General features: G+C 36.7%; 1 protein-coding gene across 9 annotated transcripts in view; it reads right to left on the reverse strand.

Moving 5' to 3' along the window:
• ADGRL2 (adhesion G protein-coupled receptor L2) overlaps positions 1–16,440 on the reverse strand; it is a 282,141-nt gene that overhangs the window by 75,918 nt on the left and 189,783 nt on the right. For all 9 annotated transcript variants that reach the window (XM_005865701.2, XM_005865705.2, XM_005865708.2 and 6 more), the window contains exon 4: positions 15,271–15,484. In XM_005865701.2, the coding sequence (XP_005865763.1) occupies positions 15,271–15,484 (214 nt within the window). The remainder of the gene's footprint in view (positions 1–15,270; positions 15,485–16,440) is intronic.

The raw sequence follows: 16,440 nt of genomic DNA on the forward strand, positions 1-16,440 counted from the left end.
GAGAAAGATAAGTATCACATGATCTCACTCATTTGTGAAATATAATGAACAACATAAACTGATGAACAAAAATAGATCCAGCGACACAGAAGCATCCAACAGACTGTCAAACCTCAGAGGGAAGGCAGGGGAGGGTAGAAAGATAGGGTAAGAGATCAACCAAAGGATTTGTACACATGCAAATAAGTATAACCAATGGACACAGACAGTAGGGGGGTGAAGGCATGTGCTGAGGGGGTGGTAGTGGCTGGGAAGATGCCAATGGGGGAAAAAGGAGACAAACATAATACTTTAAACAATAAAGAATTTAAATTAAAAAAAACAAGCATATTTTTAAATGTGAAAATGGTTTTTCTATTTCAAATTTTTTATTGAATGAATAAATGTTTTGTTATTTTATCTACTTAATCAATGCCCCTTAATAAATTATATTAGGTCATTTTCAAATTTTCAATCTTTCTTCTCCCAAATCCTAAATTTTTAGAATACAAAGACATAATGAAATATAATAAAAAAATATAAAGAAATGTCCTAAATTGCACACATCAACCATGAATGCCCAGTGGAACATTGTGCCAATTTTCTGAAACTGTCACATTATAAATAAAACAAGCAGAAAGAAATGGAAAAGTTTTCTGAGGTGTAAAGCTTAAAATTTAGTTCTACTACTTTCAGGGAAAAAAATGGAAAAAATTATAAATAGAAAACCTGGTACCAAAGTGAATACTTATTTAGAAATCAAATCAAATCAAATCACAACAAAACATGTTTAAAAGCCTACTAATATCACAAAGCTTAAATTAATGTTTTAGTAAGTTTAATTGCTTGACATTTCTTATAATACTTTTGTTATAATTTTTTACTCCACAATCTATAACTCCTTCTTTATCTAACAATTTTAGTGTCACTTTCTATAAGTTTGCTTTCCCTCTAAAAAAGCTGATTAAAACTTGTTTCTTATTATTGATGGTTGGTATGCATGAAACATGCATCTACAATGTCACAGGTGCTCATGTTGACCTGCTATGGCCTGTGCCCCACAAACACAGGTATTTTTTATTATGATTCTATTTTATATGATACTCAGTAAAAGAGAGGAACAGGATGGTGCAGTTATAATTTTAAGTACCACATTTGATATGTTCTCTATGCATCTACCATATGTACTTCACTAAGCATACACAGGAAACAACTAATTCTGTTTGAATTAGTTATACGTATATGAGAACCAAATCTCCATTTACTGTTTTACACATTTAATGACTGAAAGACAGAATAGCTTATGGCTTCACACATTTCAACCATTATTTCTCCACATATTTCAGGTGAATAGGACACATTGATATTGTAATATGACACCTGGCCTTGCACATTCATGTCATGATCAGTAATGTGGTATACTGAGTAGTAGGAGTATTTCTAGAGGCCATTTTTCCCCACCAGAATAGCTAGCAATAACTAAACTGTGCATGAGTGTCTACAAACCACATAAAAATACCCCACTAAACTCAAACTGAATTTATCACCAACTGAACCTCCACTTAACAGAATCCCAAAATGCTCTTGGCTACACCTAAGTGACCATAAATGAGGGGAAGTATAACAAAGTAGAGGTCAAAGAATGAAATTAAAACCTCAAAATATTGTTTTTAAATATCAAACTTCAGCACATTTTATAAAAACATATGACTCTGTGAGCACACTGCTAGGGACCATAACAACACCTTGGAAGGAGCCTGTGTAGGAGAAGGGCTCTGACGTTTTAGAGTAATTAGCTTCATGGTAAATTCATTTATAGGAACAGATTAATATTCTCACAAAGTATAGGCCAGTTCAAAAGCAATGACATATCTGTAGTCTTAAAAAAAACAAAACAAATACCACTGCTAAGAATCTCAAGCCAAGTTGGGGTCCCTCAGCCTAGCCTGTGCCCTCTCGAAATCTGGGACCCCTTGGGGGATGTCAGAGAGCCAGCTCTGGCCCCATCCCTCAGGCCATGCCGAGGGACTCCACCAGTGCACGATCAGGGCCGGGGAGGAATCACGGGAGGGCTCCAGGGTGTGTCTGGGCATGTCCTTCCCAGTACCATTGGCCAGACCCCAGCAGCAAGCTAACCTACTGATTGGAGCATCTGCCCCCTGGTGGTCAGTGCACATCATAGTGACTGGTCGAACAGTCAAATGAATGGTTGGACACTTAGCATATTAGGCTTTTATTATATAGGATGACTCATGTCAGACACTCTTTAAGGTCATGAGGACTGTGTTTAGGTGAGTCGTAAAACTATGTCTTTATTGTTTGCATTTAACATGTGAAGAAATATTGAGAGAACTGTGACATATATTAGTTATATGATATACTTTATTGATTTATGTGAAATAAACAAATATTAGGATTAAAGAATTGCTCACTTCTCTGTATTTCTTCATTTTTCCTAGAAATATCTGAGAGATATTATCTCTAAATCTAACTGTGGAAGAGCAAACAGCACTAAAATTATAACTAGATTGCTATATTTTATACAAAATAGATAAATTTAAAACAATAGGTCTTTAAAATCTGTAAGACAGATAAATATGCATTAGTAAAACTTAATTGCCTACAATAATTTTCCTTGAATGTGTACAAAGCAGAATATCGATGCTGCTGTTTTTGTTAATGCTGTTGTGGTTAATAAGATCTAGGGTTGCACTATCATTACATTATATATGGAAAAATTAACAGGCCCATAATAAATGCCAGTTTAAGTTGTTTTTGAATAATTTAACATCAAATCTTTTTCTCTCTTCATTTAATAAAATTCATTTTTAGAGTACATTATGAATAATACTGACTCAAAATCCTGATTTTGATATGGCAAAGTAGAGCTCCTAAACTGCAAGTAAGAAAACAAAAATAAGAATTTGGATTAAACAAATAACTAAGGATATTTTCTCCACCAAATAACATATTGGTAATTTTTTAACTTACTTAGAAACTTCAATAAAATAAAAAGAATAATGAGGGTATTATGCTAAGTGAAATAAGTCACACAAAGAAAGACCAATACCATATGATGTTACTTATATGTGAAATCTAAAGAACAAAATAAAGAAACAAAATGGAAACAAACTAATAGATACAGAGAACATATTAATGGTTGCCAGTGGGGAAGCCGATTGGGGAGCCAGGTGAAGTGATTAAGAAGTATTAATTGGTAGTTACAAAATAGTTACAAGGATGTAAAGTACAATACAGGGAATCTAGTCAATCATCCTACATAATAAAAGGCTAATATGCAAATAGACCGAATGGTGGAACAGCCTGAACAACTGAACAACGGTCGCTATGATGTACGCTGACCACCAGGGGACGTGTGTGGAACATGGTGGGCATCAGCCTCGGTGAAATGGTGGACCAAGGCAGGGCGCTGGTCGCTGTCATCTGGGTGAGCCTCTGGTGGTTACTGAAAATTCTTTGCTCCCACGCAACGCGGTTCTGCCTGGTGCTCACACCCACTGCTGGTGCTGGCCTCAATCGCTCTGTGCCATCAGCAAGTGCAAGTGGGGCCGGTGCTGTCAGTGCGTGGGAGCGGCGGCGGGAGCAGGGCTGGGGGCAGACAGGGGATGGGGGCCGTGAAGGGAGGGGCTGGGCGGGGTTGTGGAGAATGGGCTGAGACCTGCCCCTAGGCCTACCACAGCCTCTCAGCCCACAGTTCGTTTCCAGGTGCACGAATTCGTGCACTGGGCCTGTAGTATTACAATAACTATGTGTGGTATCAGGTGGGTACTGGAAATACCGGAGGATCACTGTGTAAAGTATATGATTGTTTAACCACTATGCTGTACAAGTGAACCTAATACAAAGTAATATTGAATGTAAACTGTAATTGAAAAGTAAAATTTCAAATTAAAAAAAGAAAATGAAAAAGGAACATTCTCAACTTTATTCAAATTATATTTGGTTGTTATTTACTATATAATAAAATGTATTAAATAAACAGTATATTTCCAGACAGTGAAATTATTCCGAAGCTTTAATGAATTATATATATTTATTTACTAATAATAAACATCAGAATATGAAGTTATACTACATATGAAAAATAAATCCAAATTATGAACTGAAGTTACAATTCATAATTTGGTCTTCTTTTTTTATACCGGCAGAAAATATGCATATTACATTTCAGTAGCACCTGACTATACTAGTAAGTGTTTGGAGAAAGAAGGGGGAAACTGAAAAAAAAGCCAAATACAAAAGAAAAATAGTGACTATGCCTTATTTTGAAACTGTAAAATAAAATTCAATTTCTATTCTCTACAGCTGTAATTAAATATCTATTTATATTTGTTCAAAGTATAGTTGTCTTTAAGATGCTTGTAAGCCACATTTCTACACTGACACTAGTATTATGACATCAGAAAGCAGATACGCCCTATAAAGAAATCACATTTATATCATTTATATCCAAAACAAAACACTCAAATGGGTATTTGAATGTTTTCCTTTAGTTATTTAACATTTGACTGTCTAGTATGTTTTAGTAATATAACACTGAATTGGACTTGATTTCTGTCAATTAACATAATTAATTTAAATTTACTTGACAAAAGCAATATTTTATTATTTTTTAAATCATCACCCAAGGATGTTTTTTATTGATTTTTGTAGTGAGAGAGAGAGGGAGGGAGAGAGAGACAGAGGAAGCATTGGTGCGAGAGAGAAACATAGATTGGTTGCCTCATGTGTGCACCCCGACTGAAGATCGAACCCTTAACCTGAGTATGTGCCCTTCCCAGGAAGCAAACCTATGACCTTTCAGTGTAAGGGATGACATTTCAACCAAGCCACACTGGCCAGGGCCACAAAGCAATATTTCAGTGTGTAGTAGGGAATGGTCTGAGTAAAAAACTACAAGGTATAGAACAATATATGTACTATTGAAATATTATTGTCACCTCATCTGTAACACTCATCTCTAAAATGAGAGAGCTGGAATAAATAATACTCAGACTATGAAAAAATTATTATATTATTGAAATGTGTATGTCAAATAAATGTCCACATTTGCTTTTATCTATTCACCTCTCAACTTTGGTTTAAAAAATAAAGGCAAACTTCTAAAAATAAAAACTGAAGCAAAACCAACAGAGTTGAAATGAGGTATGTCTTTGCTTTTAAAAATTAATTTCACTGAATAATCTATAGGAAATACTGAAGATCAGCAATGTAGTGTCCCTAAGGAAAATGGTCTTGACTTCCTTGACCAATGGACAAAATCCTATCTAATAAAGAGGTAATATGCAAATTGACCATCACTCCAACACACAAGATGGCCACCCCCATGTGGACACATGATGGCCAGAAGGGGAGGGCAGTTGTGGGCAATCAGGCCAGCAGGGGAGGACAGAGGGGGTAACCAGGCCTGCAGGGGAGGGCAGTTACGGGTGACCAGGCTGGCAGGGGAGGGCAGTTAGGGGCAATCGGGCCAGCAGGGAAGCAGTTAGGCATCGATCAGGCTGGCAGGGGAGTGGTTGGGGGTGATCAGGCTGGCAGGCAGAAGCGGTTAGGGGCAATCAGGCAGGCAGGCAGTCAATCAGTTGGGAGCCAGCAATCCTGGATTGTGAGAGGGATCCCAGATTGGAGAGGATGCAGGCTGGGCTGAGTGACCCCCCCCCCCCCGTACACGAATTTCGTGCACTGGGCCTCTAGTATAAAAGATAAAAACCCACATATTAACCAGAAATACGACTGAAAACCAGCCATTTACACTTTCACTCTTAGTCTTCATTATCATGTAGAGTTATTTTACTAAGGTTCATTTTAAAAGGAGAAACAAAGGCCCCTGTAGGGCAGAATCTTTGATGTGACATTGTTTCTTCTACATTTGCTAATTAAGCAGGGTTGTAAGGGATATTTAGATGATTTGTCTTCTAATTCATTTTATAATTCATTAGTCTTTCTTGCACACTAAATGTGACTGTTTAATATGGTTCATGTTTATTACTGCCAATAGTCTCCCCTTTCTATAATAAGTGCTTTGGTTTAAATGTCCATCAGTAAGTGACATGCAAAGTATGTGTCCAATTAGATATGCCAATTAGAGCTTTAATGATTATTTATTACTGTACAAATGTTCCAGAGTCTATACTAGTAACCTCCCAATCCTTGGCTAAGGAGAGTTGCTTATAATTCCAGTTAGTTGTCTTAAAACAGCTCAGCCACAAGTAAAAGAATCAGTGGAAATCCATCACCTAACAGAAAATAACCTAAGTTATTACACAGAGATGATGAGATAGTAGAATCTGAGTTACTAATTTTTCCCAAGATACATTTCATCTTAATGGACAAATGGTTGGTAAGCCCGACACTACAGATAGATAAATGCACTTGGGATAAAGAGCATAAAGGTAAGAATGTAATTTCTCAGAAATGGCAGGCTTACCTCCTATGAGAATAAATAGGTACACGGAATAAATATACTAAGCAAGAGAGAAGTATCCCTGACCAATAAGTATTTTGAATAAAATATTATGAAACATTGAATTGGGTAAAAATGCAGATTGGGCAAGTATTTTTTCCATGAGAAGGCCATAAATAGGAAGGAATGTGGCCAGGCTGACGTGGCTCGGTGGTTGAGCATCGACCTATGAACCAGGAGGTCACGGTTGGATTCCCGGTCAGGGCACATGTCCAGGTTGTGGGCTCAATCCTCAGTGTGGGGTGTGCAGGAGGCAGCCAATCAGTGATTCTCTCTCATCATTGATGTTTCTATTTCTCTCTCCCTCTTCCTTCCTCTCTGAAATCAATAAAACCATTTAAAAAGAAAAGAATGTGAACATCTTAGAAAGGGGTTTGAAGTTTATTGTTACCTATAAAGAGACATCCGAAAACAAAAACATCTAAATTAAAAAACTCATATAGCTCGGGCTTTAATACAAAGCTTCTTTATGAAGACTGAAAGATCAATATGGAAGCTGAGAGGGCCATATGTCAAAGAGAGTATACCCACACTAAAATCTATAATCAGGATGTCTGCCAGAGAACAGTGGCAGAACTGTGACTGCATTTTAATGGATTTTCATGGTTAAATTCTGAGAAGCTCCCAATAGTCATCCTAGAAAGGTTTTAGGTATATGTACCTCCTGTCTTTAAATATTTCACACACCCTTAATATCTGTTAGAATACTTAAGAATAACAAAAGTATATATTTTAAAACACAGATAAGAAATTATTATTTAAGAATAATTGCTTATTATTTAAGAATAAATTTTCATGCCACACTTAATGAAGTTATAGATATGGACAAGTTGATGATTCAGACCCTGTGACAAATAATTCAACCTTTTTAAAGGTTCACAAAATAAAAAAGAAGAATATCATGTTGCCATTCCTTCCCAAGGATTTTTTTAAATGAGGAGAATATACCGTTGCCTCCACCTCTCAGCTATCCACGGTCTTGCTTTCTGGGTTCGTTATCTGCTCTCAACCGCAGTCCAAAAAGATTAAATGCAAAATTCCAGACCTAAACAATTCTTCAGTTTTAAATCGTGTGCCATTCTGAGTAGCATGATAAAATCTCCCACGGTCCCACTCTGTCCCACGAGAAACATGAATCATTCTTTTGCCAGAGTATCCAGGCTCTGTATGCTACCCACCTGTTAGTCACTCGGTAGCTGTCTGGGGGCAACTGTCTTGGTATCGCAGTGCTGTCTGTGTTTAAGTCACTATTATTTTAGTTAGTAATGCCCCAAGCACAAGAGTAGTGATGCTGGTGATTCAGATATGCCAAAGAGAAGCTGTAAAGTGCTACCTTCAAGTGAAAAGGTTAAAGTTCTTGACTTAATGAGAAAAGAAAACACACCACATGCTGAGATTGCTAAGATCCATGGTAACAATCAATCTTCCACTAGTGAAGTCATGAAGAAGGGGAAAAATCCATGATAGTTTTGCTGTCACACCTCAAACTGCCAAAGACCACAGTGTGTAGCAGTACTTAATTAGGATAGAAAAGCATTAAATTTGTGGTGGCAAACATGATCACAAAACATGTTCCGACCGATAGTAACATGTTGTACCAGAAAACATTGAGCCTATATAAAGACTTCAACAAGGGATCGTTGAAATGAGTAATACCAAGCTACTTATTTAATGCAAGTAAGGATGGATACGTAGATTCAGGAATAGGTATGGCATTTTATCATCCTACATCATCAAAAGAAGAGTAAGTATAGTACAATAAGGTATTTTGAGGAAGACCACATTCACATAACTTTATTACAGTATATTGTTATAACTCTTCTATTTTATTAGTTACTGTTCATCTTACTTTGCCTAATTTATAAATTAAACTTTATCATTGGTATGTACAGGGGTGGGTAAAAGGAGGTTTAAAGTTGTTCGTATGGAAAATAATACAATTTATTTGTATAATAAATAATAATACAAGAATAAACTCTGTGTTTTGTGTACTCACAACTCTAAACCAACTTCTGCCCACCCCTGTATGTATAGAAAAAAACATAGGCTATATAGGGCTTGGTACTAACCCTAGTTTCAGGCATCCACTGTGGGCTTTAGAATGCATCCTGTGGATGGGGAGTTGGGGGGAGGGAATGCAGTATGAAACAAGTGTACTGACTGCAATGACAGTTGATTCCCCAAGAGCAATAAGGGTGTTGGATACCAGAGTCCCAAGTTCCTCAGCAGCTATAACAATCTGCTATTTAATAACTCTCTTAAAATAGAAACAATTGTGTATGCATTTCCCCTCCCATAAAGGGTCCCTTGTTATGTGCCTTGCCTGGTAAGGCGGCAAGAAGGGAAGTGGAGAGACAGAGGGAAAGGTCATTCTGGTTATTCCAGACTAAGACATGCATGGTCCTTTCTTCTAACTGCACACTGGGAGTATGCACTCAATGTTCCATCTCACTCTGCATCCACTGTGATGTAAAGAACCCTAGGACAGAAAAAGTAACACACATACATATACAATAACGCAGTTTTTTCAAATTGTCATGCACACAAGAAATTGTCACCACCTGAATTGCTGTTGGGTTAAAATGTTAAAAATAAAATGGAGTTATTATACTTGGAGATAACAGGTTGGGACACTGGTCGGTTTAGAAATTCAAGGATTGAAGTTATTGAAAGGGGTACATGATGGGAGTTGATTAATTTGGTTCCTAGATATTTGAACTCACTTCCATCATCCTAACCTTTGTGGAAATGATCTAGACTCTAAAGTAAGTTTTGGCACTTCCTTAGCTTAATTTAACTAAATTGTACACAAGTACTGTCTGGCTGACCACCTGATTCTTCTGGTCTGTGCAAGGCTGAATGCTGCTTTCTTGATTTCTATCCTGAAGAAACACTATCTTGAAAATCTCAATGGGTTATTTTATTGGAGCTCTCTAAATAGAATAAATAAATCCTCTAAATCAACAAGAGAAAAAATATGTATGTGTCTCATACTTTGCCGCTAGCTTACGAGACATCTCCTCCTGTGCCCATTCTGTTTCCTGGATGGTAATTCTATCTCTGCCCTAAATGCAGGCGTTCTCCAGGGCTTTTGCGTACTCAAACCACATGAACTCTGAGGGTACTATCATCTGTTCACTTGTACTATCAACTCTATGTCTGCTTCATCTATATGTTCTCTCACCACTCTTGTGAGTGCTAACTCTTGTAAACTATAACTACTTGACAAACTATTTATTTTTATACGCCAACCTGTTCCCAAATAAACTTAGAGGAGTCCTTAGATGGGTAGTATAACAACCAAAAATAGACTCGATTTTATTTATTTAATAAGAACCCCAATATAGTTAGTTTTGCTATGAGGTTATAGTCAGTTGCTATCTATATTGTGAGCTAAAAAAATAATAATAATTGGCTAAAAGCTTTTAAGGAGCTAAGTTAATTCTCTAAGTCTAGGACAATATTTTCCTCCAGCAATTTTGATACACACACACACACACACGCTTATCTTTGAATCATTTACACGTGTTATACCTTTCCTACCAGAGAGAAAAACTGAGGCATGTATTCTTACCATCTTCTTGAGAGTAGTACATACTAATTTTGGAGCACTACATACTCTTTGTATTGACAGAGGTACACTGACAGTACGAGTTAAGACTCTAAAACTGAATCTAATACCCATGCACCTTAACCTTACCTTTAATATCAAAAACAAAAACAATAAACATTTACTTTCAGATCTCTAGGCCAAAATGCTAAAAACTTAAGGACATTCTATAGAGAAAAATCTTAGGCTGCAAACCACCTAGATGAGAATGCGCAGATTCTTAGAGCGAAGAACATGAACAGAAGGACAGTTGAAAGCAATGCCAAAGAGGATGATCTCTGGTACAATTTAACCCATCACTGTAAGACAAGAACTAGATTGTACCCAAGTGCTGCAAAGAACCAATATTGCAGGCAAATTCTAATTTACTTATTCATCAAATACCTCAGGGTAGTAGTTGGGTAATTTTTGCCTTTAATAATTCAAGCTGTTGCAACAGTTCATATTTTTTTTAAGTTACCCCACTACTGTCTTCTGAGTGGTAAAAAATTATCCCTAATAGTGATTATTTTATAAAATATTAAAGTACATATCATTTTAAAAAGGAATTTAATTTCTCACCTTCTGGATTGAGCCATTTGGTGTACTTATAAGACAAGTATACTATCAGTTACTAATAGACTCTTGGTTTCACACTTTCAATGATCAAGAAATAGAAAACGAAGAAGGAATAACAACACTTTTACCGTCACCACATTCAGAATTACAAGTGTGTTTATTTACTTGCCTCTCAACTGCTAAAGTGATAGAAAATTCTGTGCCAATCTCCATCATTACAGGGAGAAAACGGGGACTTTCAAACTTAATAGAAAAATTCTAGTGCGTAGAGCTTCCCAGAGAGAAATTTTCTACATTAAAGAGAAAAAAAGGGCTTTTTTACTCTATTGAATATCACATTTTTGATGACTATGAATAGGAAAAATTGCCAAATTATTAGGAGTTTGGTGAAAATAACTTTTACTTTATTTGTACTGAAAGTATTTTTAAATTTAAAAAAACAGGGACAAGCAGTATATACACTCAAAAATTATTCAGTAATAATTCAGCTGCACAAATATTGTCTTCCCATTTTTCTTATAGCTATTTGTAACCAAATAACAGTCAAATGTGACAGACTGCCTTAAAGATTTATTTACATACACAGAATGGAGTAATTATAAGCTACCACTATGACACTCATTTTTAAGTTATTTAACTCTGTCTTCCTCATAAATAAAGTGTTCATGTTTAAATTGTCACTGTGGTGATTAAATAATTATAAGCCACCAGTATAATACAATTTAGAAATGGGGTTTCTATAGTCAGTTTTGGAATTGACCTCTTATGTACGTTAATACACGTAATTTGATTAGAGATTTTGATAATAAAGGTATAGAAAACAGCTGTATGCTTTTACAGAATTTAAGTACCTCAAAACTCCATTTCCTTTCAAAGGAATTTATTTAAAAAAATGCAGTCCTGCTTTTATAACATAATCCTATATAATAAAACCATAATATGCAAATCGACCGAACAGTGGAACGACCGGTCGTTATGATGTGCACTGACCACAAGGGGGCAGACGCTCAACACAGGAGCTGCCCCCAGTTTGGGCTGGCGAGCGGGTGGCACGAGGCCGCCAGCCAAGGCGGGTGCCAGCGGGGGCTCCCCAATTGCCCCACCGGTCACTCCACAGATTGCCCCTGATCCCTGGCCAGGCCTAGGGACCCTACCCTATATATTGGGAACAGTTTCTTACATTTAAAAATTAAAACAGAATGATGAAGCGATGACATGCATGGACTCTGGCTTGCACATTTTGTGGTCAGCCCTGATTCTAACAATTATAACTGTGTGACAACGCCAATTACTTAACTTCTCTCTGCTTCAGTTTTTCCATCCATAGATGGGGAAAATGGTACTAGTACCTCAGAAGGATCGGGTTATGTACTACATTTTATAATCAGGGCAAAAAAATGTAACTGCCCATACAACAGCAATATGCCTTTCACCTGTATGAAAAGTATGGTCACTGGTGCATGCAGTGTCCCAGATTGCAAGAGGGATGTCTGACTGCTGGTTTAGGCCCGACATACCCTGAGTGTCCTGTATTGTGGAGAGGGAGCAGGCCAGGCTGAGGGAATTTCGTGCACTGGGCCTCTATTAAAACAATAAAAATAACTAACTTCATGTCTGTCTTGTATATTTCCTATAATGTTATTTATAAGTATGACAAGACATGTATGTTAGACATGAGCAGAGCAAGGACGATGTGCCAGGTACAGAAACTTACCAGGGTGGAAAGTCTCAGATGCCTAGTAAGGGGCAAAACTGGCAAAACAAGAATCTAGGCCCCAGGGTAACCTATCCTCCCATAGCATACCACTGGCCATGCAGTTTAGACCCCACCCCCCCAACCCCCGACCTTTTCCTCCCTACAAATGACATCTAGGTCTCAGTTGTATTTCTGCTCCAGGCCAAGAAAAGCAACAAAACCAGACAAGTGATGTTGTGGCTGCCTCAGGACCAGCTACACTGACTAATGATCCCCTGCCCTGGCACCAATCAGCAGAGACCATGACTCTGAAACTGCACACCTGATGAATATTCTATTAAGACCCTCCCCTGAGACTTCCCCTAAGATCCCCACCTGCAAGAAAGAGATAAATATGCTCAGGACAAAGGACCCAGTGCACTCTCTCCCTCCAAGGAGCATGCCCCTGCCAATCTCCCACATGCACGTACCCACTAAGAGACTCCATGAGACTTGCAACCAGGGGAGCAATGGGCTGGCCCCCTGAACCTGTCTCCAAGGCCCCCTTGTCTCTGACGTCTCAGTGAGCCAAAGCAGCCCAGCCTGGGCTTTCCTGTTGCCTCTTCTATGCCCTTCGTTGTGTCATTGTCCTGAGCACATTTTTGCTGCCATCATGAACCCAATACCCTTTGGCTCAGTGCCTTCCCTTTAGAAACTCCCATCTTCCATCCCCTTTTCCTTAAATAAACTCAATTTTCTTTCATCATTGTCTAAGATGGCTATTTAACCTGTCTGCTCACCACTGACCTTTCAACGTATTTGCTAGCTATTCAACTATGTATTTAAAATGTATTATCTCACATACAAAGATAAGTTACCTACAATGCACAATTCCTCAAAGCCAATTCTTCTAGATTCTTTCTTTCTATAACTCCCACTGCTTTAGTAAAAACAGGTAATTATACTGAATAATTCTTCACTTTCCATTTCTCTCTGACCTGCTTCTAATACTCAGATCATAACACTTCCGTAGAACTGTTAGATCAACATGTAAAGAATGAATAAATGGTTAATTATTAAACCAGGCAGAATATTGTGATCAGAGGGGAAAAAAGCAGGAGAAGAGGGTAAAGGCTTTGAAAAGAAAGATGAAGGATTTTCTTAATAAACAAAATAAAAAGCAACAATGTACAATAAAGTCTGTGGCAGTTAAGTTTTTCTTCAGAGAGTCTCTATGTTCTAAATATCTGTGATTGATGGATATTAACCGCACTAATTCAACCATAACTAACCACAATTTTAATACATATGAGAAAATCTAATTAAAATGCCAATAGTACCAAAATTTAGGAAAAAAATAGATGCCAAGAGGTAGGTGCTCTGTGCTAAGGGAGAAGAAAGGAGACGCCCAAGGTCAGCAATTTTTTTTATTCTCTCTTTATGTAGGAAGTCAAATGTCCATTTAAGAAATATAATTTATATAAAGTTTTAACCACTTTTCAACAAATCATTTTTAAAACAAAAAATTAATCAATGGTATCACCCAAATAAATGTGTGTAGGTGTGTCTATTTGTGGGTGTTGTGTATATCCAGACTATGGAATATTATTTAATGCTATAATAATGAGCTATTAGGCCATGAAAAGACATGGAGGAAACTTAAATGGATATTACTAAGAACCCAATCTGAAAAGGCTATATACTGTATGATTCTAACTGTGTGATATTCTAGAAAAGGCAAAACTACGAGATAATACAAAGGTCAATGGTTGCCATGGGGTTAGTAGGGAGGAAGGAATAAACAGGTGAAGCACAGAGGATTTTTAGGGCAGTGAAACTATTCTATAAGATATAGTAGCACCCTGGGTATCCCCCCCCCCCAACACACACACACTCACTTTCTACAGTTTCAGTTACCTGCATTCAACTATGGTCCAAAAATATTAAATGGAAAATTCCAGAAATAAACAACTGATAAGTTTTAAACTGTGCTCCATTCTGAGTGCCTTTGGGGACATGAATCATTCTTTTGTGCAGCGTATGCATGCTGCATATACTACTCAACTTAGTAGCATCTCGGTTATCAGATCTAATATTTTGGTATCTCAGGGCTTATGTTCAAGTAACCCTTTACAATAAAGGCCCCAAAGTGCAAGAATGGTGATGCTGGCAATTAAGATATTCCAAAGAGAGGCCATAAGTGCTTTCTTTCAGTGAAAAGATATACTTAGAAAGGAAAAGCATAGTATATGTAAGGTTCAGTACTATCAGTACTATCCAGGTTTCAGGCATCCATTGGGAGTCATGGAAGGTATCCCCTGGTTAGATAAGGGGGACTACTGCTGTATTACAATGGTGGACACATCATAAATTCGTCAAAACCAATAGAAAGCACAAAACTAAGAGTGAACCTTAATGTAAACTATGGATTTGGGATAATAATGATGTGTCAATGTGGTTCATTTATTTTAACAAATGTATTACCGTGGTGTGAAATGTTGGTAGTTAGAGAGGTTGTGCACATTTGGGAATGGGGGTATATTAACTCTATATTTTCTGCTATTTTTGCTGTAAAAAATAAAGTGTATTAATTTTTAAAATTAAGGTCCAAATATTGCCAGACCCAGATTTTTAAACATTCTTGATATAAGAAAATATTTCAGAATGTGAAGCCCTAAAAAACAAAATTACATTTGAAATTACATATTCATAACCTTTATATTTTTTAAAAATCAAAATACTGTATATGTGCTACATATTCCTTGTGATATGCAAATCTATATCAAAATAAAGATTTAAATATTAAAAGCTTATATAGTAGCAATCAACATCAGTAGGTAAAATTGAAAATCCTAATTCAATTTAATAGACTGAAATATAGACTGTTCCCATTTAATATGGAATAATAATTTTACCAATTTAGATATAGTAGCTAGAATGGGATAGTAACACATGAATATTTACCTCTGAGTCATAATTTTGAAGGCATCTGGGAGGTAGCAGTCTGTATTCTCCATCTGAAATGGGTCAGCATCACAAATCTTGTCGTCTGTCCGACCATAGTTAGCGCTCTCAATCATGATGACATCACTGCCCGGACATCGCAGATCTATAGAATAACCTTCACAGGACAATTCTCGCCGAACTAACCCAAATGGTAAAGCTGCTCTGCTGAAACCTGGAAAAAAATCAATTTAGGTTAAATTATTTATTTATTTATTTATTTTAAATATATTTTATTGATTTTTTACAGAGAAGAAGGGAGAGGGATAGAGAGTTAGAAACATCTTTGAGAGAGAAACATCGATCAGCTGCCTCCTGCACACCTCTTAATGGGGATGTGCCCGCAACCAAGGTACATGCCCTTGACTGGAATCGAACCTGGGACCCTTCAGTCCGCAGGCCGATGCTCTATCCACTGAGCCAAACTTGTTAGGGCTAAATTAACTTATTTATGAAGTATACTATTTAAAGGCATTTTAAAATAATACCAAGACATGTCACAAACTGTTTTTTAAGTTATCCATTCATACCCTAATTTAAACTCTTGGCTCTTTAGGATGAATCAAGAATTTCTTCTTACATATGTACCTTTAGCTGAACTATTCACTTTTATAAGATAATTTTAAAAATACTCTAAACACAATATTCTCTGTATAATCTAGTCATAATCAGAAAATGAGTGGTTCTTTTTGAGCTAATTTAAAGATAAACAACAAATTTAATCAATGGATTTATAAATATTGACAAGTTTTACAAATATAGAATGTAACAACTATTTAAGAAATAGGTTTCATTTATGCAACTGAATAAAAACTGGGCTATACATTGGCCTTATATTTTCATTTAATGTAGACATATAAGTTCCTGTTAGTAGCATTATCTTAAAAATACTTTCGTCTTAGCAGTTTCCCTCCAAAATAACTAAGACACTATGGCAGCAACATACTATGGCACAATAAATTACTTCAATTAATACACACTTTATTTAAAACTGACAACAATCAGTAGATGGGCCTTCAAAAGAGCCAGAAAGTTGAAACACCAGAAAAGGCAAAAGTTCTTTAAGATTCAGTTCTGTCAATCTACAGAATAGAGATTTAAAAACATCTGTAATGTCACTTTTCCTACCTG

The sequence above is a fragment of the Myotis brandtii genome, unplaced genomic scaffold (genome assembly GCF_000412655.1).
Source record: "Myotis brandtii unplaced genomic scaffold, ASM41265v1 scaffold21, whole genome shotgun sequence".
In the NCBI taxonomy this organism is placed as follows: domain Eukaryota; kingdom Metazoa; phylum Chordata; class Mammalia; order Chiroptera; family Vespertilionidae; genus Myotis; species Myotis brandtii.